The sequence below is a fragment of the Orycteropus afer genome, unplaced genomic scaffold (assembly GCF_000298275.1).
Source record: "Orycteropus afer afer isolate SDZICR_OR568_19922 unplaced genomic scaffold, OryAfe1.0 scaffold00441, whole genome shotgun sequence".
Taxonomy (NCBI): Eukaryota; Metazoa; Chordata; class Mammalia; order Tubulidentata; family Orycteropodidae; genus Orycteropus; species Orycteropus afer.
In genome coordinates this window covers 536,493-563,922 of record NW_006922028.1, presented here as the reverse complement: position 1 = coordinate 563,922, position 27,430 = coordinate 536,493, and the positions used below count along the sequence as shown (strand labels likewise).

Here is a 27,430-nt window from a genome sequence, read left to right as displayed (position 1 = left end):
AATCTTTTCTACTTGCTTTATCTAACCTAGGCTTTTACCTAAAGGGGAATGAAAAACAAGTGTTTAGAATGAAGAGCTGTGAAAAAAATTCTCCTGTCCTGTTCTTGTACAATTAAAGGTCTTGGATTTTTCGCCTTTTACAGGACATATTAATCATTGTTTGTGCTGCTTCAGAGGAATGTGGTACTTCAAATTAAAATAAAGATCCATTATTAAGTTATAACCATTACCCTCAAGGCTTATTTTTATCATTAATGTAAATGAATTTTCAGCTAAATTATAAGGCTGTAACTGTTGGCTTTCAAATGCAAAATTAATGATGGCAAACTCAGATATAAATCAATAGATTTCTCCTAGAGAAATACTTCATAAGGTAGCAGAAATGCAATTAGTTATTAAAATGGTAACCCTAGGATTGTCAATGAACTATTTTCTAAAAATTTTAAAAGAGAAAACTTAAAAAATAAATAAGTACATGAACATCATATTAATATTACAAAAAGATAACACAAGAAAGTTTCATAAATAAAATCTTTAGAAAACTCAGTTTAGCAGGTACCTAATTCCTAAGTCACAGAAATTTTAACCAAAGCAAGTATTTGGATATCCAATGAAAGTTTCATACACTAGGTAAGATTTAAATTTTACTGAAAATCCAAAACAATTTACACCAACATGATAGAATTTACTATGCTTATCAATGCAGATGAAATTCTACCTAATTATAGTTTTAAAGAAACAGCTCTGCATAGGTACAGTTGTGTTAAACCCAGCTAATTAACTCATATGCATTTTGTTTACATTTCTACTGCCAACTCTAATCATCTCTACTAGCTCTTAAGGCTCCAGAGCTGTGAGTGTTTGCCAAACAATCATATATTTAAGTTTCATACTCTGTGAATATATTTTCTCTCTTTTAAGTAGCAATCTTTGTTCAGTACATATTTTCATACAAAACAACGTATATTACATAAGCAGTGTTTTGTTTTAGCTATTTAAAATTTAACTGATGCTTGGTAGTTTTTTTTTTTAAAGACTAATTTTTATGTGGATTGGATTTTTACATGTTATTTTTTTCAATTAAGATACATTGCATAGTCAACTAAGCAGATAGATTCTGCCATAATCTCCCCTCAGTCATGCAGGTTCATGATCTTATTCTGCATTATGACATCACTCAAAACTGCTCCATTTTTTATTTTATATTTATTTATTTATTTAATTGTGATTTGGGTGAAGATTTACAGAGCAAATTCACTTTCCATACAGCAGTTCACATACACTTTGTCTCACGATTTTGACTACAATTTACCCCAATGCAACAGCTTCCCTCCCACTTTTTCCTGATAGTTACCTCTTCCCTGTGTCCATCCCTCCATGCACTCCTGCCCCCTGAGCTGTCTCCCTGTGCATAAACAGCCCTTCTTTCTCCCATGATTGTTTTCTCCAAGGAGTGCACTTGACACAACTGAATACTTCATCACTTTTCACAATGCTATCTTTCCTTGCTTTCTGTGATACCGCATTCTACTGGTTTCCTCCTACTTCTGGGATCACCACTGTTCAATCAAGTGTAGTGCTTCATAGTATCTGCTGTTTCACTAAATGAAAGGATTTACCAGATGATATAATTACCACAATTCTGAGGAATTTTCCATTCACCCAAAGAAACTTAAATTCTTTGCTATAGCTACCTCATGATAGCCTTCTATAGGAGACAACATTTTAAAGAAAAGGAATATACAAGCATATTCCTGGGGGAAGGGAGCAGTTAATCTCTGGTTTAAAAATACACACATATTAAAATCGAGTATTAGAAATTCATGTCAATATGATTCAAGCAATAAAAATGATTGGAAGTATTGGTTTTAACAGTCACTGTGAATTGAAAAATGATTCTACATAAATTTAAATATTGGCATATTACTTCTTCTCTTTCGTTTCAAACAGGAAATGTATAACATGAGGATCATTTAAACTAAAGAGGAAGTAGATGAAGGAAAAGCATCAGGTCCTCCAGGTCCAGTTAACCGAGCAGGGTGCTGCCAAAGGGCAGTGATTAGCCCCACAGCACACAACTCCAGTGGAGACAGACATTCTCTTCTTATAGGATAATTTATGTCTGTTTCATAACTTTAAAATTTGGAAGGCTGGATGTAAGCCTTATAGAGCAGGAGGCCCTTCTTAGAGAAGCAAAACTTTGTATATAAGTGCTGGAGGAGTGGTATTTTACTTGAAAAGTTAATGCAGATGTGTATTTCTATTCCAAGTCTCTCCTCTGCCCTTACTGCCTTGTTGCCACAGTCTGGAAGTCTTTTCCTAGTGCAGCTGTTGAGACCCTTGAGAAATTTCTTCTCATCATTTTGTATCTTCAGCTCCTCTGGCAGTTAGGAGGGCTAGCCAATTTAATACAGTTTGGTGGCCACTCATTAAGGCTGTTCACCAAATTTTCCTCCAGGGTTTATGGTAGTGCTGAACCCCTCCCCAATCCTGATAAATTACAGAGGTTTTGTGATTTGCTCTGGCCAATAGCATAAAAGCTGATGTAATAAGGGTCTTCAGATGTGATATGTTAAAAGCCAGTGTGTGATTTACTCCCTCCACTCCTAACCCATGGCAAGTAGAAATGCCCAAGATGGTGGCTGCTCCAACAGTTTGGGCTAGAGTGTGCACAGCATATTGTGTCTTAGGCCTCTGAGATTTTGAGGTTAGTGGCTACTGCATCATAACCTAGAGGGCTATCCTCACTTAAATGAATTTGTAGTCAGCTTACTATATTAAGGCAGGGTGCTAAACTGCCAAAAAAAAAAAAACCAAACTCACTACCGTCGAGTCAATTTGACTCACAGCGACCCCTCCTTGGGCTTTAGAGGCGGTATCTCCACAGAAGTAGATTGCTCAGTGTTTCTTCTGAGGAGTGGTTCGTCAGTTTGAAACGCCAGCCTTCTGGTTAGCAGTTAAATGCCTTAGGCACTATGCCACCAGAGCTCTAGATAAAAAAAAATTCATTGATTTTGTGGCTCTCCTTTTCCTTTAGGTGCCTAACATCCTTGTTTGGTCCACTATTTCTATCAATCAGATCAAAAGGTAGGACGGAAGTCCATCACTTACCACAGCTCCTCCCATTTATACATTAACATGACTAAATGTTAGATCCAGAATTATTCGTGACCAGTAGAACTACCTTAGGAATTGTTCAGATAAAGTTTCCTACAACTGATAAAACCTATGCTTTCCAAAACAATTATAAATACAGGACAGAGGTTTACACAGAGGGAGACAGATGAAACAAATCTGAGTTAAAGAGTAAGCATGAACAGAAGTGAGAATAGCCAGACATTGTCTCAGACTTCAGTCATGGTGTCAGAAGGGGCCAGTCCCTGGAGAAGGATATCATGCTGGGTAAAGTGGGGGGTTAGTGAAAAAGGGAAAGGCCCTCAACAAGGTGGACTGACACAGTGGCTGCAATGATGGGCTCAGGTACAGCAGTGATTTTGAGAATGGCGCAGGACCGGGCAGTGTTTTGTTCTGCTGTACATGGGATTGTTCAGAGTTAGAAATGACTCGATGGCACCTAACAACAACATGATTTCTGTAATTTAATCTAGATAAGAAAAGATAGTGACTTCAACTGTTGTTGTTTTTGAATCAACTACTTATGCTACTCTTTTTTAAAGTACCAATTACACTTACCAATCATAATGTAATATTCACTATGCTACAATTGTACCTCTTTAATCATGGAAATTTAATTAATATAAGCCAAATCACTGTTCTCTTATGTTATGTTTAAGGAACCCTAGAGGTGCAGTGGTTAAGCACTCAGCTGTTAACTGAAAGACTGACAGTTCAAACCCACCAGCAGCTCCTCAGGACAAAAGACCCAGCAATCTGCTCCCATAAAGATTATAGTCTTGGAAACTCTATAGGACAGTTCTACTCTGTCCTACAGGGTTGCCATGAGTTGAATCAGCATGACAGCAATGGGTTTTTAAATATCATATTTTACCAAGTTAAAACTTCTTAAATGAACATGTTAGCTATTCTGTATATCATATTACTTTCTCTTATAAAATTCCAATAATCAATGCTAAATAAGAAATTAGTACTTAAAACATACATAAGGATAAATCTAAATCTCTAAGAAGTCAAAATTCATTACCACTTAGTCAATTCTAATTCATAAAGCCAAACATATTAATACAAAATAACATAAGGAAAGCAATCAATGCTATTTAATAAATATGACTAAAATTATTGCTCTCCAGAAAATTAGCATACATTTGTCATTTAAGTGGTTTAGAAAGTTTTAGCTGGATTGTTACTAAAATTAAAGAAAATAGAAATTCACATTTATTTTTTATAATTTCTTTTCAGGTTTATAATTTCAAAAAAACACTCTATAATGTCAATTCTATTTAGAAAGTCCACAGTAAATGATCTACTATATTTAGTAATGATTTAAATTTAAATATATTCTCTAGCTACTAATTTTTGAAACTCTCAGAGAACCAGCATGTATAGAACAGATAAAAAGAAAGAAGTTCTGCAGGGGGCTTGAGAGTGAGTTGGAGTCGCAGGGAGTTATAGAGATCTCTCCTATTTTCTATATGGAGTACATGAACAGATACTTTACCAAAGAAGACATTGAGACAGCTAACAAACACATGAAGAAATGCTCATGATCATTAGCCATTACTGAGATGCAAATTAAAACAACAGTAAGATATTATCTTACTCCAGCATTAATAACGAAATTAAAAAAAAAAAAACAAACAGAAAACAACAAATGCTGGCAAGGGTGTAGGGAGACTGGAACCCTCATACATTGCTGGTAGGATTATAAAATGCTATAACCACTGTGAAAAGTGGTATGGCACTTCCTTAAGTAACTGGAAATAGAAACACCATATAGTCTAGCAATCCCACTACTATGTATACATCCTAGAGAAATAAGAGCCATGACATGAACAGACACATGCATATCCATGTTTACTGCGGCATTATTCACAGTAGCAAAAAGATGGAAACAACCTAAGGGCCTATCAATGGATGAATGGTTAAACAAACTATATGGTACATAGACACAATGGAATGCTTGCTACGTGATAAAGAATAATGATGAATCTGAAAACACCTCATAATATGGATGAACCTAAAGGACATTATGCTGAGTGGAATTAATCAATCATAAAAGGACAATTATTGTATGAGACCACTACTGTTAATAAGTTAAGAAAAGGTTTACACACAGAAAGAATCCTTTGAAGGGAAATCCCTAACAAGAAGCTAGACATGTATTTGGGTGAAGGGAAAGGCAGTACACAATAAGGGGGACGTCAGCACAAAATGGATCAAGGCAGTGGAAGACACAGTTAGGAGCACAAGAGTTAAGGGCAACAAAGGTGAATACTATTACGTACACAATCCTGCAATAACAGTAATAATAATAATTTACAAGTAGATAGATAGATAGGTTCAATCCGAACAGATGTGGGAAGGCTAATAGGACTACACCCACAGATCTACCTGGAGGAAGTGCAGCCAGAATGCTCCTTGGAAGCAAGAATGGCCAGACTTCGTCTCACCTATTTTGGTCATGTTGTAAGAAGGGACCATTCCCTGGAGAAGGATGTCATGCTTGGTAGGGTGGAGGGTCGACGAAAGAGGGGGAGGCCTTCAATGAGATGGATTGATACGGTGGCTGCGATGACGGGCTCAAGTATATAGCAGGGATTGTGGGGCTGGCGCGGGATCGGACAGTGTTTCATTCTGCTGTGCATGGGGTCGCTATGAGTCGGAAACGACTCGACGGCACTTAACAACAACAACAACAACCTGTCCCTACATATTTATATGCATTGCAAATATATCCATGAATGCAGAAGAACATACAGGGGACAAAGTTATGAACATATCTTAGTTACAACCAAAGACCTTGAGGGAATAAGGCACTGGGTATGGAAGACAGGACCATGGTCTCAGGGGGACCCTAAAGTCAACTGGCGTAACATAGAACATAAAGATAATGTTCTACATCTTACTTTGGTGAATAAGAACTGGGATCTTAAAAGCTTGTGAATAGCCATCTAGGGTGCAAATATAGGTCTCTCCCCATACAGAGCAAAGAAGAATGAAGAAAATCAAAGATGCAAGGAAACAATTTAGTCTGAAGGACTAAAGGAGAATGTGAACTATAGCATCCACAATGCTGAGACCGAAAGAACTAGATGGTACCCAGCTACCACTGCTGAACCACTCTGAAAGGGATCACAGGAAGAGGTTCCAGATAGAGTGGGGGAAAATGTGGAACAAAACTCAAAACCATAAAAAAGTCTAGGATTTCTGGTCTGATGAGGACAGGTGGAACTCCTGAGACTATGGCCTTTGGACACCCTTCAAGTTAAGAACTCAACTTGGACTCCATCAGTCAACTAAAACCAAAAACTCGACTACCATCAAGTTGTATCCAACTCATAGCGATCTCTCCTTGGGTTTCCAAGGCAGTATCACTATGGAAATAGATTGCCAAACCGTCCTTCTGAGGAGTGGCTAGTGGGTTTGAACCACCAGCCTTCTGGTAAGCAGTCAAATGCCTTAGGTGTGATAGGCCTATAACGTGAACAGTAATACCAGGAAGGTGTACTCATTAGAACAAACAAGCATATAAGATCAAGAGGGTCAGCATTTTCTCAGGGATAGAACTAGGAAGGTGAAAGGGGATAGGAAAGAAGGGTGAAGGGAAGGGGTAGGTACAAGGAAGGAAGCAGGAAGAATGCTGTTACTATGTGAGGATTGCAGTAAATGTCACTTGTGTACGGATTGTTGAAGGGGAAACCAATGTGCTCTGTAAACTCTCCCACAAATCGCTATTAAAAAAAAAAAAATGATCATGCCTATTTTCCCAACACCCTGTTAAGTACCCTGCTCCCCCAATGCAAACCTAGTAAAAGTTTAGTCAATAAACATTTAGTGAATATTTTTTAGTGCTAGGCATACAGTGCTAACCTAAAACCTACTGCCATCGAGTTAATTCTGACTCATACCGACCTACAGGGCAGAGCAGAACTGCCCCAGTGGGTTTCTAAGGCTATAAATCTTTACAGAAGCAGATTGCATCATCTTTCTGCCATGGAGTGGTTGGTGGGTTTGAACCACTGACCATTTTGGTCAGTAGCCCAATGCTTTAACCACAGCACCAACTAAGCTCCTTACACAGTGCTAAGGGGGACAAAAAAATAGTAGGAATTTAATCTTTATTTTCAAGTCATACAAATTCTACTGGGGAAAAGATGATTAGGAGGCAGGAGACTCACAGATTCATAAAAAAATGTACTATAACTGTGACATCATCAAAGAATGTGCTTGGTTCCCCTTTGTAGGTGTGGGGTGGCGTAAAAATGGTGTGGCACAGATGTCTGACTGCCTCTAACTTCACAAGGAAGAGAGAGAATCAACATAAGGCTGATTCCTAGGAGGTGGAAGTCAGACATGCTTCCTCTCCCAACCTTTTTACCAATTCTGACACCAACTGTCCCTTCCACAACACTCTTGTACTTCTCTGCTAGGTTCAATAATTCATTGTGATGGTCACATAGAATACACACCATTATGGGGTTTACTAGGGAAGTAATAAGTTACAATTTTGGATCAGAACTGACTCAGGATATAGTTATGCAATCAGGACAGTGTCTTCTTAGCTGTGCCTGCTGGCATGTCTCCCTCTAGCCCTAGGCCTCTTTGCCTTGTGGTCCCTGAGCCTTTGCCCTGCTTGAGCAAGTGTTACAAAGCTTATTTAGCTCTGCTGATATATGCCTGGAGGCACCCCACTCCACCAGTAAGCCTTGGTCCGAAAGTGCTCAGCTCTAGTTCTGTGGGTTGGCAAGCTTATCTCCACCATGTGCCTGGAGGCACCCCATTCTGCCAGCAAGCTTTCTGCACAAAGGTGCTCAGCCTTCTCTCTCCAGGTCTGGAAGCATACTGCGCCATCTACTGCTGGTCTCCTGGTTCTTCTGCCTCTGCTGCTGCCATTACTCTACTGCTGCATCTCTCTGTCTCTTGCCGTCTCTCCAGTGTCACAGCTCTCTGTCTCCTGGGTTGAGGAGGGTCCCACTGGAGGGACCCTGGGTCCAAAGGTTGTGCTCTGCTCCTGTCTCTTCTTCTTAGTGGTAAGTCAGGTCCCCTTTTACACCTCAGGGATGGCTCATCTTAAGCTCAGAGGGAAGGTAAAACTGACCAATCACCATGTTAGGCTTCCTTACACCTTATTTGCATGGTCCCACCCCAACAAGGGTGCCATGTACATTATTTACATAATTAGCAAGCTTTCCAGTTCTCTTGGTGGGCCACACATACCTCTTACATTTGTATAGTTTGCCCAGTCATTTGGTGAGACTTACAAAGACTATAGGTAGAAGGGTCATATTAAGTAATTTACTGCACCACAGCTAGCTTGACCCTCCTTTGTAGGAGGTAAGGCATGGCATAAACAATATAGCCAGGTTGGCTTCACAGAGGGGTGATGTCTAGGTTGGGTGTGGAAGGGACAAACTGAAAAGCACTGGAGGCAGAAGTAATGTGGGTACAAAAAGCACACAAATGTGCTCGGAGTACTTTGAAAAAAGTCCAGTGTGGTAGAGAGGAAAGTGTGTGATGGAAGGCAGGCTGAGACCAGACTGTAAAGCCTATGTAGGTCAAATAACAAACGGTTCAACTTTCAAGGCCACAGGGACCAGGAGGGATTTGCAAACAAGACTGAGGAACATGATTACAACTTTCTTCAGTGTCAAAGTAGGGCATGGACTGAAAATGAAAGATGCTGGAAGGTCAGTCCAGGGACACACCTCTAAGTCAATTTTCTGATTGCTTATTATCCTGTCATACCAAAAACAAAAGTAACAAACCAAAAAACAAACCACTTTTTGTTTTTACAAGTCTGTTCAGATTTTCCAATTTTCATTGTACAAGAGTTACGTTTCCTCATGAAAATATGAGCTCCAGGGCAGGGATTTTATTAGATATATCCCAAGGCCAAGAGCAGTGTCTAGAGCATGGCAGGCACTCCACGAACATCTGTTAACAAGATACATGACTCATCCCAGTTGTTCCTGTGTCCTTGAGGACCTACCTCTCTCAGTGCTTAATTCAAATCTTTGCCCAATCCCTGCCACCATTTCAATGTGCTGCTTTGCCCAGGTCAGGACACTACAAACACACACCAGTGAGTGTTCCTGTTGAGAAGCCTACTCAACCTTCATCAAAACCCTCTGTCTCCTAACAGATGAATAATACAGTTCTCACTGTTACCGAGTTCTTTCACAGAACATTATTTTCAGTGGGGATGCTGATGGGAGGGAAAAGAGAAAAATTTTAAATTTATGTAAGTACAGGTCTTTTCTCATTTTACAATCTGTTGTTGTTGTTGTTATGTGCCATTGAGTTGGACCTGACTCATAGCAACCCCTCCTTGGGTTTCCGAAGCAGTATCACTATAGAAGTAGATTGCCCAATCTTCCTTCCGAGGAGTGGCTGGTGGGTTTGAACCGCCGGCCTTCTGGTTAGCAGGTACGTTGTTGTTGTTGTTATGTGCCATCGAGCCGGATCCGACTCATAGAGACCCCTCCTTAGGTTTCTGAGGCAGTATCACTATGGAAGTAGATTGCCCAACCTTCCTTCCGAGGAGTGGCTGGTGGGTTTGAACCACAGTCAAGTGCCTTAGGCAATATGTATTTCTCTAAGTACAACTTTGGCAGCTTTCCCACAGAATTTAATATGGAATCTTTATATTTTAGTTTTCTGTTAAGTAGTCTATGTTAACATAATGATTCATTTTTTGATCTAGTTGTTATTTGTGAGGTAATTTTTAAGTACGCATCTGGCTCTACATTTTAAATATGTGTAACCCTGTATTTCTAATGCTATATTTGGTTTGGTAGCACAGTATGCATATATATTACTGAAAAATACTCATTGTAACAAATGATAAATATTGGTAAAGAATTTGATTATGTAATTTCTGTGTTTCATTTTGCCATATCGCAATCCTCTGTTTTGATTGTGTTATACAGATTTTGACATTTCTTCATTGGATAGGCTAATATATTTGACTCTAGGTTACAGGACTATATTTTCTCAGTTTCTGTCATTTTTTTGTTCACTTTATTATGCTCTTAGTTAATATCGCTGAGTTCTCAATTTAAGTCTACTTTATCAGAGATTATAATTAAACAACCTTCCATATATTTGAGAGGGCATAATAAACATGAGCCTAATTTTGATAATTTAGTTAGCATTTGGGAGGATATGAGTGTATTTCTGATTGATCCAATTGTATTGTTAGATTCTTCTCATTTACACCAGATCTATATTTTGTGGAGAATTTACTCTGTATACCGGTAATACTTGCCTGCTAACCAGATGGCTGGTGGTTCAAACCCACCAGCCACTCCTCGGAAGGAAGGTTGGGCAATCCTACTTCCGTAGTGATACTGCCTCGGAAACCCAAGAAGGGGTCGCTATGAGTCGGGTTTGACTCGACAGCACATAACAACAACAACAACAACAACAACAGGTAATATTATACATAGGTTATTTCATGCTATCAAAATTTTGGTGTTTATAAAAATAGAAAAATGAAATTGCTAATAATTCTTTGTTCTGCCCTCCAAGAAACATGAAGTTAAACTTCTCTCTAAAGCCTAGATACTGTACAAGTTGGTGGAATGCACTGCTGGGTGCTAATCTTACCTGCAACTTAAATATTCTCTGACTGTATTGTCAATTTTTCCACAAGCTCTATCTCCATTATTCACATCTCCTGTAAGTCACTTTAATTTCTTTGGAAAATGAGGTAGGAAACATGGATGGTCTAGGAGATGACTGTATATTTCTATGGACGGAAGGCATTGTGTACCTGAAAGGGAACCATGCCAATATATTATAATTTTCTATGGAATTTTCTAAAGACTTTTCTGATTATACAGCACTTATATATATACGTACACATACATATGTGTACGTACATATATAAAGAACTCTGGGGGCATAGTGGATAAAGCACTTGGCTGCTAACCAAAATGTCAGGGGTTCAAACCCACCAGCCCACTCCATGGAAGGAAAATGGGGCAATCTACTTCCGTAAAGATTTACAGCCTCGGAATCATGATGGGAGTTGCTATGAATCTGAATCGACTCATGACTCCCTGATGGCAGGGAGTTTTGTTTTATTGGTTTTATGTATCTACATATGTATATGTTGTTGTTTTTGTTAGGTGCCATCGAGTTGTCTCCAACTCATAGAGACCCTATGTACAGAAGAATGAACCACCACCCAGTCCTGTGCCAGCTCCTTGATGCCCACTATACCTGAGCCCATCGGTGTAGCCCCTCTTTATTTGACCTTCCACTCTACCTAGCATGATATCCTCCTCCAGGGAATGGTCTCTTCTTACAACATGACCAAAGTATATATACATATATATGTGTATATATACATCTATGCATTCATATATACATATATATATATACACACACACACACACACACACACACACACACACACAGATATACATAATTAATTTCTAACTCCAAAAGCACCCCAAATGTCTATTTTTACCTGGTAACTACATTTTAGAGAAAAAATACTTACTGACTAATTATACTTATTCAACATATGGAAAAACTGAAACAATCCAAATGTCTAACATTTAGAAAATGGTTAAGAAAAACATCAAACCAAACCAAACTCACTGCCATGGAGTCAGATCTGACTCATAGAGACCCCTTCCTTGGGTTTCTGAGGAGGTATCAATATGGAAATAGATTGCCCAACCTTCCTTCCAAGGAGTGGCTCATGGGTTTGAACCACCAGCCTTCTGGTTAGCAGTCAAAACATATGCTATTTAGGTTTTATTCTATGGAAACACAGAAGAGTATATAAGAAAAGAAATATATCAAATAGCTTTTTATGATAAAAAATTAGATTAAAATAGAAAATCTAGATATAATAAAAATAATGTTCGCACAGTGATAAGGATACCTCATATACTAAAAATACTAAGGGGATAGTTGTTACATGCCATGGAGATGTTCTTTCAATTCTTTTGCTTGCTAAAGCTAGCTAATAAAAAATTCCAAGTTTTTAGACAAATCATTTTATCTAATATCTGTATATATTTATGCAAATTTATAAATATATATAACATATACAGTTATAAATGTATATAACTAACATATACACACATATATAGACATAAAACATGAGTAAAAAGGCTTTCTCATTAAATATCATGCCCATTTAGAAGAAACACATATTTGTTTCTCTACAAGAACATGGTTAATTTCCCTATTTGAGGCCACATCAGAAGTATGTAGTTCTATTTCCTCCAATTTGTCTTGCCTCCATATAAATTATAGAGAAAGTTAAAACCAAGGTCATCCTAAGTATGCTATGTCAAAAGCAATGAAACACCCAGGCATTGTACACTCAACAAAGACAAGTATTCTAAAAGCAGAAACTAAACTGAAATAACATGAGTTAATTTTATGTATGACTTTTTTAAAATGTGGATTCTTTGGCTTAAATCTTAGAACACCCCAAACCAAAACTGAACAAATGCAGTTACTTAGGATTGGAAAAAGGGAAGAAGAGACATAAGGTATCTGAGGGAGACAGTTCATAATGAAGAATGGATTCTAACACATTAACAGGATAGATACAGTGGAATATAGAAACCACTGATACACTTTGAAAAAATCTATGGTAGAATAAAATCTGAAGAGTGAAAGACTGTGAGGGCTGCTTTGTTATGGCTAGGAAACTTCCTGAGAGATAGGAACAAAGTCAAACACTTTTCTCATTAAACATTTATTGCTCTGTTTAAATCTGTTTGAAGGAGCATAGACGTATATGAAATACGGGACTGGGTAAGAGCCACTCTTCCCCCAGCCAGGATGCTGAGGTTAACACAAATCTTAGTGACGTGCAACTGAAATACATGACTGTCTCCTTGATGTCAGCTTTGAACGCTGTCAACATTAAAGGTAAGGTCCATTACTGTAAGAAACAACCCTTGGTGGGTATTTGTTATTCATAAGTTGTCTAAAACATTTCAAGAAAATAGCATTATGTTCTTTATGAGTATGATATAAAAATCCTTTCTTAATCTATCAGTAAAGGCCAGTTAAATTAAAAATTCCTGCTTTGCTCCAAGCAGCAGATAATTAATTAAGCCTTGTCCCAGGAAGAGCTCCAAAGCACTTTGTGTAGAGATATTCACAGGGCTGCTTGCTGGGAAGCTAAGGATCTCACTCACCCCCTCAATTTCTTAAATACTGTAACTCTTACATCTTTCTTGCCATGCTTTCCTCATCTTACAATGTTTTTTATTAAGCAAATATTATATCAAGATTAAAATAATTTTTAAAGAAAAAAAATTCAACCACAAGCCTGCCACTATGTCAATCAATATAATTTGTCCATTGTTGTTGTTGTTATGTACCGTCGAGTTGGACCCAACTAATAGTGACCCCTCCTTGGGTTTCTGAGGCGGTATCACTACATAAGTAGATTGCCCAACCTTCCTTCTGAGGAGTGGCTGATAGGTTTTAACCATCAGCTTTCTGGTTAGCAGTCAAGTGCCTTAGGCACTATGCTACCAGAGCTCCCAATTTGTCCATAGGATATATAATTTGTAATCGTAACTGCACTATGCATAGAGTCAAGCAATTCTAAGGGCATTACTTAAGATTCCCTGACAGTATGTTCTGGTAAACTTTCCCAGCTTGCATATTTAATTAGTATATATTGTAAGAAATTCAGTGTAAGCTACAGGCCCATCAAAATATAAACATTTAATGGGTTCCCTCTAAATATATATTATATATTAAACTTTATGGAAAATGTAATTTTAAGACACTTAAGTGGTTAACAAATATAAACCACTTTTCATCTTACCTCTTCTCCGGAGAGATAGTAGGCTGAGAGTAGACCACCAACAAAGCGTATATTTACTTCAAAAACAGAAATTTCAGCATTCTATGGGGGGAGAAAAATAAAGGCGGTTAATATAATGATAGTACATAATTCAAAAAAACATTATTGTGGTAAAATGCCCTAAATATTTAAATTTTGTTCAAATCTTATATGCTTGCCCAAAGAAATTTGTTTTTAATGTGTAAATATACATATATAGAATAAAAATTACATTTAAAGCCAGAATTTTAAAAATATTTATAAAGTTCTTTGCTCCCTCTATTCAACAACATACTCAATACTCAGTGTTCTCTATTTGTTCATATGTGATAGGGCCAGGACATCCTTTCTTCTATTCTGTGCTCTCCATCTATTTCATTAATTTGCCTGCTTTTTATTCCTTAAAAGCCATTTGGATTCTTTAGACTTTGGCCAGCAACTCCACATTATTTTTACATTCTTCTTACATCATTTAAAGTTGCTCAGATAGACACAAATAAGATTTGAAGTTCGAGACTTGGGTTCTAGTTCTGGTTCCCAACTTTCTACTTGTGACCTAGGATGGTTACATCTCTTTGGGAAAAAATTTCCTCTTTGCAAAAAAGGAGATGACAATAATTATATATTGTACTTTGGTGAAACAGTTCTTATTTATACCATTAATAGTTTGCTTTTATTATTATTCGCAATGCGTCAAATCCTGTGCACATATCATTATATGAACAATGTCTTTTAATATTTATCAATCCTATAAAAGTAATTATTATGATGTCCATTTTACAGATAAAGAAACTGAGACTTATACTAGTTAGTGTGACTTATTCAAGGTCAGACCACTAATAGGTGGTAGATTTGAACTTTGATATTCTGATTCCTGGTTCAGGGCTCTTCACCACTCTGCTATCCTGTCTCATAATATTTCACGTGTAATGTACCAAGTCTCCTTATTAATGGCCAAGGTGGTACACAAACAGTAACAGTTGCTAATATTTTTTCATTATTTCACATTATTTGGCTACTAAATGAACTGTCCTGCACTTTGTTATCAGATAATCTAGCATGGTTAACTTATGACTGACATAATGTAACATACACTTCCAGCTTTAGCAAGCTTCTTTTCATGTTCATTAGACCTAGTCAGTAATTGTTCACTTTTCACTAACATCAAACCATTCACTGATCATCATGGGGGATACTAGCAAACTATAATATATGGAATAAATATCCAGCAAATGAGCTTAGTCAAAATTACTAGAGATATTATATCTAACAAACATTAAGCAACTATGGTGTTCTAAGCACTGAGCTAGTTGCTAGGGTCACATCAACAAAGATTGAGAAAGTCCTCAATCTCAAGGAGTCTACATTTTAGTGAGAAGAAATATTTCCAGAAAAAGAGGGAGATATACTGTAGTGCCTAAGGCACTTGACTGCTAACCAGAAGGCTGGCAGTTCAAATCCACCAGCCACTCTCAGAAGGTAGATGATGCAATCTACTTCCATAGTGATACTGCCTCAGAAACCCAAGGAGGGGTTGCTATGAGTCGGGTCCGACTCGACGGCACATAACAACAACAATAGCAACATATATTCATTTTATCCCTACATGTTCTCTCTGTAAAGTTCCAAGAATCTAACAATTGAAGCTAAGTTAATTGTTTAACTAAAATATTTCAAAGATTTCCCAATAAAAGAAAGATTATGAAAACTATTTAGAAAAGATAAATACTAGGTTGGAGTTAGGCGAAAGCATCATAAAATAAGACTCTTTGGTGAGTTACTTTAATTGTGCTTCATAACTTATAATATGCACCTAATATAATTTGATTAAAAGCATTCTATATGGCTGAAATTTATTTTTGAGATATATCACTACGAATAAGCATTACTTAAATATTGGTAAAAGCTTCTATGTTCCACTAAAGTACTGCCTTCAGTATGGATTATGCCTTAACATAAAAAAAAACAAAAATCCTTACAACTGGACCAATAAGCAACATCATGACAAATGGAGAAAAGATTCAAGTAGTTGAGAATCTCATTTTACTTGGATCCACAATCAACACCCATGGAAGCAGCAGTTAAAATATCAAACAATGTATTGCATTGCGAAAATCTGCTGCAAAAAAAGACCTCTTCAAAGTGCAAAAAAAAAAAACAACACAAAGATGTCACCTTGAACTAAGGTGAGCATGACCCAAGCCATAGTTATTTTCAATCATCTCATACATGCAAAAGCTGGGTAATGAATAAGGAAGAAAGAACAATTAATGCCTTTGAATTATGGTGTTGGCAAAGAATAATGAATATACCATGGACTGCCAAAAGAACAAACAAATTTGTCTTGAAAGATGTAGAGCCAGAATGCTCCTTAGAAGTGAGTATGGCAAGACTTTGTCTCATGTAATTTGGACATGTTATCAAGAGGGACCAGTTCCTGGAGAAGGATATTACGTTTGGTAATGCAGAGGGTCAGCAAAAAAGAGGAAGGCCCTCAATGAGATGGATTGATACAGTGGCTGCACAATGAGCTCAAACATAGCAATGATAAGGATGGCACAGGACTGGGCAGTGTTTCGTTATGCTGTGTGCACAGGGTTGTTATGAATTGGAATTGACAGCACCCAACAACAACAAATTACTGTGAAGGAAATGGAAGGTAAATCAATTAATTTATTTTGGCTAACATACTATATTTTTTATGTCTAAGATTAATAATATCCAATTAATATAAACCCTCAAATCATGTCACTCTCAATTTGTACCTGTTTTTGAGTTTTATGCCTGAGAATATTCTTCCACATTTCTGTCTATTGAAGTCTGTTAAGATGATGTTATGTTTTTATTTTAGCTACGAGAACATTAGCTATTCATCCCCTCTTCCTCTCATGAAAATTTTCGGTTATTAGGACCTTGACATAGACATCTGATAAAAGTTATTGCAAGGTAGAGGATTGGGTCATGTCAAATATCACAAGAAATATATATCTTTAGCTAGACATCAATCACCTATTGGGTACAGTTGTTCAACCAGGTATTGATCCAACAATGAACCTAAATTGTATTTATCTTGTTCCTTCTGTGAGATATTAAGAGAGATGATCTTGCAGGGTGTCACGCTCAAGGTTTGCTGCTATGTCTTTTGAATTTCATGGATATCTAGTGAACTGTTCAGGAAGCAAATCAGGCTTGTTAGTAAATCCATGCAGGTTCCCAGTAACTGCCGTGTCACTGTCTTTAAAAATCTTGCTCAGAGGTGTCACCAGGTCACCATCAGTAAGCAGTTTTCAGCATGACCATCTTTTTTTTTTTTTTTTCTTAAACTAGAACTATATTTGAGTTCCTAACATCTAAGTCTTTCTTTTTTTTCAAAATTAAGTCTAAATTATTTAGAAACGTTAATTTGAGAGTCTATTCAATATTCTGGGGCAGATTATGCTTTAGGCCAGAGGATGAATTTAGAGATGTTAGGGTACTCCACACAGCTGATGAAAATCTTTATCAAGTCTCTTTCTTCTTTCCTTAAGTTTTAGGGCTAAGAAAATAAAAGTTCTCCTTCCATAACAAATTGGTTGACTTTACTGAGGGAAAAAGTCTATAAATACACTGACTAGAGTCAGAAAGACCTCCATCAGAAAGATGTAGGACTGATGGCTGGTTCAGGAGCCACCTGAGTGTGAGATCTCAGGTCTTGTTTTTCTCATTTGTAAAAAGGGATAAAGCATTCCTTATCAATTACTATGAGTCCATGAATATAAAACCTAACAATTACTATGAGTCCATGAATATAAAAGCCTTCATACTATCTAACACAATTAAGGCACTCAATAAAAAAGCACTGTTGTCACTGTGCAGTAGTTCGCCTAAACATACTAAGGTTTACCTTCTACAGAAGGAGCTCTGGTGGTGTAGTGGTTAAAGCATTCAGCTACTAACCAAAAGGCTGGTGGTTCAAACCACCAGCAACTCCCTGGGAGAAAGATGAGGCAGTCTGTGTCCATAAAGATTTAACTAGAAATCCTAGGGGGCAGTTCTGGTAGCATAGTGCCTATGGCACTGGACTGCTAACCAGAGGGCTGGCGGTTCAAGCCCACCAGCCACTCCTCGGAAGGAAAACGGGGCAATCTACTTCCATAGTGATACTGCCTCGGAAACCCAAGGAGCGGTTGCTATGAGTTGGGTCCGACTTGAGGGCACATAACAACAACAACAACAACAACAGGGGGCAGTTAGTTCTTCTCTGTCCTTCTGAGTCACTATGAGTCAGAATTGACTCAACGGCAGTAGGTATTAGTTATTATTACCACTATGTTGTTGTTGTTATGTGCCATCAAGTCAGCCCCGACTCATAGCGACCCCTCCTTGGGTTTCCGAGGCAGTATCACTACGGAAGTAGATCGCCCAATCTTCCTTCCGAGGAGTGGCTGGTGGGTTTGAACCTCTAGTCTTCTGCTTAGCAGTCAAGTGCCTTAGGCACTACGCTGCTAGAGTTTCTTATTACCACTATGACCAAGTGGAACTTGGCAAGTTTTGGCTAATGGCCTACTTATAAAAATACCTAGATTGGACAAACTGCTCTTTCATTTTGTTTCTTCTCTGGCAAAAGTCACTGCATCAATGAATACAGTTAACAAAACTCATCTCTAAATTCCATAAAAGAATTGACAGCTTAATTCAAGGGCTGAGTGTTACAAATCATGGAAAAATTAGGCGTCAGTACTAATCTGTACTATTGTCAAGGATGTACAAACTGATGATTTCTACTTTAAGTGTAACCTTTTCTTTAATGTTTATATCCTGCGATTAACTGTACTTTATGAAAATTACAGAAGAAAGAGTCTAATGCTACCAGTTATTTTATATGGCTCCCCCCCTCCAGCCCTCGCATTACCCTTCATCTCTCTGAAAGGAAGAATGTCCTGAATTCATGGGTTTGAGGAAAGTGGTCATGCCCTCTCTGCTTCAAAATGATCACCTGAAGACAGACTTCTCCTACCAGGTAAGACAGCATTTTAAACAACTCAGAGATGTACTAGATTGTATTTTTATAAGCTACTTATTCATCAAAATTATCTATAAAATGATATACTTTGACAGATCTCAGTGAGTAAAATTATGAGCTTGACTATGAGAATAAGAAATATAGGTTTCAGAACAGATTCAGCCACAACACTTTTCACTGAAAATTATTGAGGCATAAGCTTCTCTTGAGGGCTAGATAAGTTGTTCCTCTGGACTTTCATGTCTTAGGATAGTTATTTAGAATGTACCAGATCTGATTTAGCACCAGAATTCTCCTTAATTATCTTATGATTCTACCTAGCAAAACAGATACGATTTTGCATTTGAAAAAGACCTCCTGGAAAAGAACACTTATTATTTTCAGAAATTTTGTAGTTCTATTCTGAATGTTTGATTCTAATTTTTGTAAAAATACTTCCTTTAGGTCTGAACTCAAAGCATAATGATTTCTTTTGAAAAAGGGCAACACCAAGAGCCAGGAAGTCATAGATCTTTTTTTTTTTTTTGTGCTAGCTACTCCTCCACACTCCCTATCAACGGTCTACTCAATGAATTTTAAGCCTGGGCTTCTCAAGCTACTATCATACATGAGAAGCAATCAAGGTTTAATAACAACTGCCCCAGCACTAACCCATGCTATAACTTCGCTTCCCCTTCTGAGAAATATGTTGAGAATAGTAAGAGACTTTTCAAAGCCATCAGTTAAAAATGGTAGCTGCTTAAAAAGAGCCCCGATGGCACTCAGCTGCTTGGTTATGCACTTGACTGGCAATTCAAATCCACCAACTGATCCTCATGTGTGGCAGTCTTCTTCCATAAAGATTGACAGTCTTGGCAACCCCATGGGGCAGTGCCACTCTATCCTATAGGGTTGCTATGAGTCAGAATCAACTGGACAGCAATGGGTTTGGTTTTTTTTTTTTTTTTTTTCCACTGCTGATAAGCCTTGCCTATGTTTAGGCTTCACATACACCAACTTCATTTATAAATGGTACTTCAGAATACGTGTTGAATTAAGATTAAGAGTTAGTGAAAAAGTCCTCTTGATAGATTAAATTGTAACACCAAATAGTGTAACTCAGTCTAGCACTGTTCTAGCAGCTTTTAATTTCACAACTGAGTAACATGATAAATCTCTTAAGACTAACAAAGTGCAAGTTCTCTGGCCACAGTTAGGAAAATAGCTCTCTTCCTCTATGTTAATGGGATGGTTTTACCATGCAGAACCAGAGTCAAGTAGCAGCCCAATTTATCATTAATTATTGTCAAGAAAGAAGACCTCAGTGTCCTTTCATAGCCAAAACCCTTGGCAGGCATGCCTTAGCATTCAGATGAACTACTGAACAACTCCATTCAATAGGATAATTAGCTTAGTTATCTTAGTTACCCATCAAAACTCAACACTGCTCCAAAGCAGACCTTTCACAGGCTCAAGAATCACTTCTATGGCCTGGAATGCTGGACTTAGGCACAAGAATCACAATTCTAGACCTAAGCCAAGTAGCTGGTCAGGCATTTGAGAAGTCTGAAAGTTGCTTCTTGAGGTCAATTTACATCCTTCCAACAGGAAACCTAACAGTTTATTTATTTATTTATTTTTGAGAAGTAGGATGGGATTCCAACTGGAAAAGCAAAAAAGTGTGAATCTTTAAATTACAGAGTAAAAAGTCACCTTTGCCAACAGGGCTTCTGTATTCTAAAACATACGGATATGGTGCTCATGCCTATCAAAGGCACACCTTAGGTGCCGGCCAAAGATCACAGTCTTGGTGTGCTGCGAGTTCTTATCTGGAACCAGCTACTCATTTATCCTGGGTGATTCTCAAAATTCTGTCCCTCATACTAAGACATCACTTTACCTCAACATAGAAAAAATGTTTTTTAAGGATAATTTTAATATAGCTTTAGCTTTTTCTGGGGGTTTATAAAAGAAGTCATCTGAAGAAAACTTCTACATATTCTGTAAAATTTATTACTAGATATTTAAAAATATTTCTCATATAAGGATCCAGGTAACATCTCTTTAAGTATCAGTAAAGAACAGGAAGCTCAGAACCAAATTTTGCAAATGCCTAAAGAGCCTGGGTATCTTTATGAAACTCTCGGTCCTTTGTCTTAATTCTAAAGCTCTTCCTGGATCAACAGTCACCATATCCATCCTGGAAGTAAGTAAGGTAAAAACAGGTAGAATAACTGCACTTGACCTCCAGATCCTTTTTAATTAAATAAAAATGTGATACCATTCAGCTGCCCTTGCACCGTGTTAGCTACCAATGTGTTTGGCAGTTGGACAGCGTAGTGATTATCTCTTCATTCACTTAACAAACATGACTGAATACTTGAATGATACACTCTAGTGATGATACTGTGATATTACGATTACCTGTCTAACCTCAAAGGACTTAAATTCTCTGGCTGCCTACGTATCCACCAACTTTATCATTTCCTTTCCAAGAGAGCAGGGTCATTGAGTTAGGCAGACCTTGTTCAAATCACAGCTTTCACTAGCTACATGACTTCAGGCAGATTAATTAACCACTTCATCTATAAACAGAACAGAAATTATCTTGTATAGTTTTATAAAGGTTAAATGAGGAAAACTATGAAAAAAATCTCCTAGCATAACATGTGATATGGATCAGGTATGTATCAGGTCCTCATTAAATAGTAGTTTCCTCTTTCTTTCCTCAAATAAGAGGGCCCTAGCTAAGGCACTGTGATTCCTAGTAGACTATAAGCTCCATGGGTGTAAATAACTGCTCCTTAGAAGGTACTTAGCAAGTATTTGAGGCAGGAAGAGTGAATGAATAAGAGTTACTATATGCTTATGCAAATAACACTCACATTAAACGTTTTTTAGGGGGCCCTGGTGGCACAGTGGTTAAAGCACTCAGCTGCTAAATGAAAGGCCAGCAGTTCAAACCCACCAGCTGCTCTGTGGGAGAAAGACATAGCAGTCTGTTTCTGTAGATTCAGTCTTGGAAACTATGGGACAGGTCTACTCTGTCCCATAGGTCACTGTGAGTTGTAACCAACTCTATGGCAGAAGGTTTTTTTGGATATATGATTTTTGGCCACCATGCCCTCCCACCAAGGTATTTTCATAAGTACACTGTGCTACTGTTTTTACATGCTATCTAAAAAAAAAGAGCACAGCGTGCTCACAAAAATAGCTTGGGGGGAGGGCACAGTTGGCAAAACATGTGTAACATGAACATTTCCTGTGTAAAAATATGGTAGTTTTAGGTACTTTGTATCTAAGATTATTTTGCATTAAAACTGGAAAACTCACCCATGGGAGTCTACCTGTAGGGTTTTCTGCCCATACCTATATTCCTCTGCAGATACCTTAATTGAATACTAAGCTCCATTGTGAAGTCCTTGCTCCTACTCCCAGGAACATATTATCCCCATGATTTATTTTATGTCCATTATTAAAGTCATTTGAACTTTGTACTATCAAATATGCAAATTGAATCAAGTAGCTATGCTGTAATTAAAAGTAAATGAGTTTTAGTTAATGATAGTATAAACCAATAACAAGGATTTACATTACACCTTTAAGTGATGAAAATTGAGTATAAACATATAAACAAAATAATTCTTTATTTTTTTTAAAATGCATTTTATTTAAATATAATTTATGTATAGTGAAACACACAAAGTTAAAGTGACATGGGTCAATGCATCTTTTTTTTTTTTGCAGTGTTCCCTCCCCTCCCCTGGCAACCAACAAAGAAAGTTTCCTTCCATATATAAACATTTCCTTGCCCCTCTACAACAATGAACTAATACTATATTTGTCCTTCTGCAATTGACTTATGTCACTCAGCACAATGCCCTCCAGGTTCATCCATATTATGCAGTGTTTTGCAGACTCTACATTATTCTGTAGTGCTGCATAGCAGTCCATTATGTGCATGTACCATAGTTTGGTCATTCACTCTTCTGCTATAACTCTTAAAGTCCCTTGCCATGTATGTAATTATTGGCAAATACCCACCAGCCACTCCTTGGAAGAAAGATGGGGCAATGTACTTCCATAGTGATACTGCCTCGGAAACCCAAGGAGGGGTCGCTATGAGTCAGATCCGACTTGATGGCACATAACAACAACAACAACATGAATTTGTTGCTATCATTTTTGTTATGTGCTTTTTCATGGTGTCAATTTATTTGTTCCATATAATTTTCTATGCTGAGCTAATTTTGTTTATGAATCATGTTATACCACTTCCTTCATTGCTATTGTTTTAGTATTTGCTGAATATTTATGCTGGTCCTCTTTTTTGATGTGAAGGTTTATATTTTTCTTGAGGTTACCCTGTGATTTACAGTTTTCTCCCCAAGTTTAGAACAGTCCATTCTATCTTGTAGTTGTCTTCACTTCCCTACCATCTAGAAGTTCTGTAACAACACTGTTTTTTCCCTCTTTTTGGTTTGCAGTTGTCCTCATTTGTCAATTGATGTCTCTGGTTCGCTGTTCACAATCTTGTAGGCTTCTTTATTTTGGATACTTCCATAGCTGGGTTGGTTTCTGGGTTACGTCACCATGTGTATTAATGGTCAGTTGTTGTTGGTTGTTGTTGCTTCTTTGTCCAAAGGACTCCCTTTAGCATCTCTTGTAAGGTTGGTCTGGTTTTAACAAATTCTTTTAATTTCTGCTTATCTGGAAATGTCCTAATTTCACCACCATATTTGAAGGACAGTTTTGCTGGGTATATAATTCTTGGTTGGAAATTTTTCTCTTTCAGTGTTTTATATATACCATCCCATTGTCTTCTCACCTGCATGGTTTCTGTTGAGAAATCTGAGCTTAGTCTTATTGGTTGCCCCTTGAAGGTTAACTTTTTGTTTTTCCTGTGCTGCTGTCATGATTCTTTCTTTGTCTTTTGTTTTGGTAAGTTAGATGATATTATGTCTGGGTGATTTTCTTTTGGGGTCTATCCTGTTTGGGGTTCACTGGACTTCCTGAATGGATATATTTTCATCTTTCATCATACCAGGAAAATTCTCTTCCAACAAATCTTCGACAATTTTCTCTGTGGTTTTATTTGTCTCTTCCTATTCTGGAATTCCGATTACATGTAGGTTATTCTTTTTGATGTATCCCACATGGACCTTAGGCTTTCTGCATTCTGTTTTGATCTTTTCTCTGATTGATACCTTTCCAAAGAAGTGTTCAGGTATTTGCCTTCAATCTCCCTAATTCTGTCTTCTATTGAATCAATTTTGCTCTTTTGCCCATTCAATATCTTATCTATTTCTGAAAATTTAGTATTAATCTTCTGGATTTCTCTGTGTAGATTTTGTATCATTTCTAATTTTTCATTTAGTTTTTCATTTTGTTCTTGTATTGTCTTTTGAAATTGTTCTAGGTTTTTCACTGTGTTTTCCTTGATCTATCTCTTATTCATTGAAAGTACCTAAATATAATTCTGTTCAATTCCTTATCAGGAGGTTCCAATACTGCATCTTCCTCAGGGATGTGTTTTGAGTCTGTATCCTGGTCCCTTGTTTCTCCTGCTTTATCTTGCTTCTTTGTGTGGACTGTGATGCTCTGTTGTCTTCGAGGCATTGTGACATTTTTGTGTTTATATTTAATTGGTGATTGTATGTTGGAGTGACTTTCCCATGATTTTTGTTTTCTTTGTATGTTATCTAAGCAAGCAGGGCACTGTGCTCCCCTATTCTCTAGTTGACAGCACTTATATATACTCATCACCTGTCTCCTTTCCTGCTGTCAGCCTCTGGTATGTCCCTGCTGTCTTGGCAAACAGAGCCTATTCTTAGATTGCTGGAATCCAAATGAGAATGATATTATTTTAAAATCCAAAATGGTTGCCACTTGTAAAGATTCAAAATGGCTGCACCCTTGGTCACTTTAAATATCCAAAATGGCCACCACTTGTAAACATTCAAAATGGCTGCACCCTTGGTCACTTTAAATATCCAAAATGGCTGCTGTGTGTAAACAATCAAAACGGCTCTACCCTCCGGACAGCGGAAAGCCAGTAATAGCTCAGGTTGTCTCCCTCCTTGCTGTTTCCCTTCCTAGTCATAGACCACCTGCAGCCCTTGGTGACCACAGTTGATCTTTAGGTCAACTGTCAGGTCCTAACACCACTTGGAAATATTCAAGCTGTTGGTCCATCAGAGTAGCTGATAGTTCATAGCTCTGACTGTATCCGTACTCAATGTTTTTCTTCAGGTTTTTCCACTAGTTGGTGCCTAATCCACTTCTGCATAGTTCCTTTCAAAGCTCAGGGCTCCAGGATTATCTTCTATATCTCTGTCAGTTGGTTTTTCTTTTCTTTGTTAAAGAAGGTCTGTGTTGCTTGTCTGACTATTCCTCCATCTTACTGGAAGTCCACATATAAACAAAATAATTCTTAACTGCAAGATTTGTTTATACTCTAGGGTACTACAGGATAAACTAACTCTCAACAACAGTATTTCTATTTCAGTTTTATCCCTTGTAATCATTGTGGATGTATTAAATTTTGTTGCAATGCTCTCATACTTTTATATACTTTTATCATTAACAGTGATAAAAATTATCAACAATTATGACTATGAGACCAGAAGAATTAGATGGTGCCTGGCTACCACTGTCATCCACTTGGAAGGGGGTCTATGTAGGAGATCCTTGATAGAGAGGGAGAACAATGTGGAACAAAACTCAAAATCATTTGGAGAAAAAAAAAAGGGGGAGGTGTGTGACCAGGTTTGCTGGTCCGATAGAGCCTGTTAGAACCACTGAGACTATGGCCCTTCAGGTCTGGAATTGAACCCACACCCATGGTTTCCAGCCAAACAAAAGACAGGCATATGAGTTGAACATTTACCTCAGGTAGATACACTCCTTGGAGAGAACAATCATGGAGAAAGAAGGGCTGCCTATGCACAGAGAGACAGCTCAGGGGGCAGGAGTGCATGGAGGGATGGATACTGGGAAGGGGTAACTATGGGCAGGAAGTGGGAGGGGAGCTTTTGCATTGTGGTAAACTGTGGTCAATGTCATGAGATAAAGTGTATGTGAACTGCTGTATGGAAAGTGAATTTGCTCTCTAAATCTTCACCCAAATCACAATAAAAAAAAATGATCAACAATATATTCAAAATTGAATGTTACTACATCTTATTTCTAAAAATAAAAATTTTTTTTTTTTTTTGCTCACATTTTTCCAATTTCTCCTTGGTTCAGATAAATGGAAAATTTTCACAGTTTTTTATAAGCCAAATTGTGTAATTGTTGAAATGATCACTTGATTCTTCAGGTAGAATGGGTGAATAACTACAGTAAAACTTGTGAAACCTAGAACTCCTTTAAGGTGGAAACCTGTCAGGGAAGGAAAACACAAATATTTCCCACTAATAGAGAATGACAGAAAAGTGGTAAGATGGCATCTTGTCAAAAGTGGAAAATTTGTGAGACCTGGAAACTTCTGAGGCAGTCCCGTTGAGTTCTGGGTCTCACAGGGTTTACTGCAGAAGATAACTTCTCATATGTCACGTATTAAAACCAACCAGAAAATAAGCTGAAGAACTTTATATATTATGATTTGAAAAGTAAATCAATGTATCTTTCCTGAATTTAGACTTTTACTAATTTTTATTTTTGCAGTTTTTCCTCCCCTCCCCTCCTACCCCTGGTAACCAGTAAAGAAAGTTTTCTCTCATATGTAAACCTTTCCTTGACTTTTTACAGTATTTGTCCTTGTATGACAGACTTATTTCACTCAGCATAATATCCTCCAAGTTTATCCACATGATGCGTTGTTTTGCAGATTCTACATTACTCTTTAGGGTTGCATAGTATTCCATTGTGTGTATGTACCATACCTCGGTTATCCATTCTTCTGCTGCAGGGCACCTAAGGTTGTTTCCATCTTTTTGCTATTGTAAATAATGATGCAATGAACACTGGTGTGCATATATCTGTTCTTGTCCTGGTTCTCACTTCTTTATAGATTTCTACTAAATTTATGGGGAATACTACCATTTGAATTTTTCTTTTCAAGGGAGAACTATGGCAATACTCAAAGAGAGAAGAGCAGTAATATTTTTTAAGAACTCTTAAATTAAGAATGGCGTAATAGCCAAAATTTGAAATCCATGACTATGATTTTTAAAAGTATATTTTAAAAGATATAGCCCAAACTATAATTTCATATTTTTTTTGTTTTTAATATTGATTTCTGATACATGGATCAGTTCTAAAATGATATTCCATACAAAAATCTGTAAACTGATTAGACAAAATCTTATTGAAAGAACAAAAATTTAACTGTAAATACACAAGAAAATTTTTTAAATTAGTATCTTCGCAATCACTAGATCATAGTCCAATCCTTTTCTCTTATAAGTAAGGAAGCTGAGTAACTTGTTCTTCTGGATAATATAATATCTCCATTAGATTCACTCTACTTTCTC

The 27,430-nt window shown here is 37.3% G+C and overlaps 1 protein-coding gene across 1 annotated transcript in view; it reads right to left on the bottom strand.

Moving 5' to 3' along the window:
- Window positions 1–27,430, bottom strand: part of MAN1A1 (mannosidase alpha class 1A member 1) — a 229,739-nt gene that overhangs the window by 119,571 nt on the left and 82,738 nt on the right. Inside the window, exon 6 of the mRNA XM_042782736.1 lies at window positions 13,955–14,035. Coding sequence (XP_042638670.1) covers window positions 13,955–14,035 — 81 coding nt within the window. The remainder of the gene's footprint in view (window positions 1–13,954; window positions 14,036–27,430) is intronic.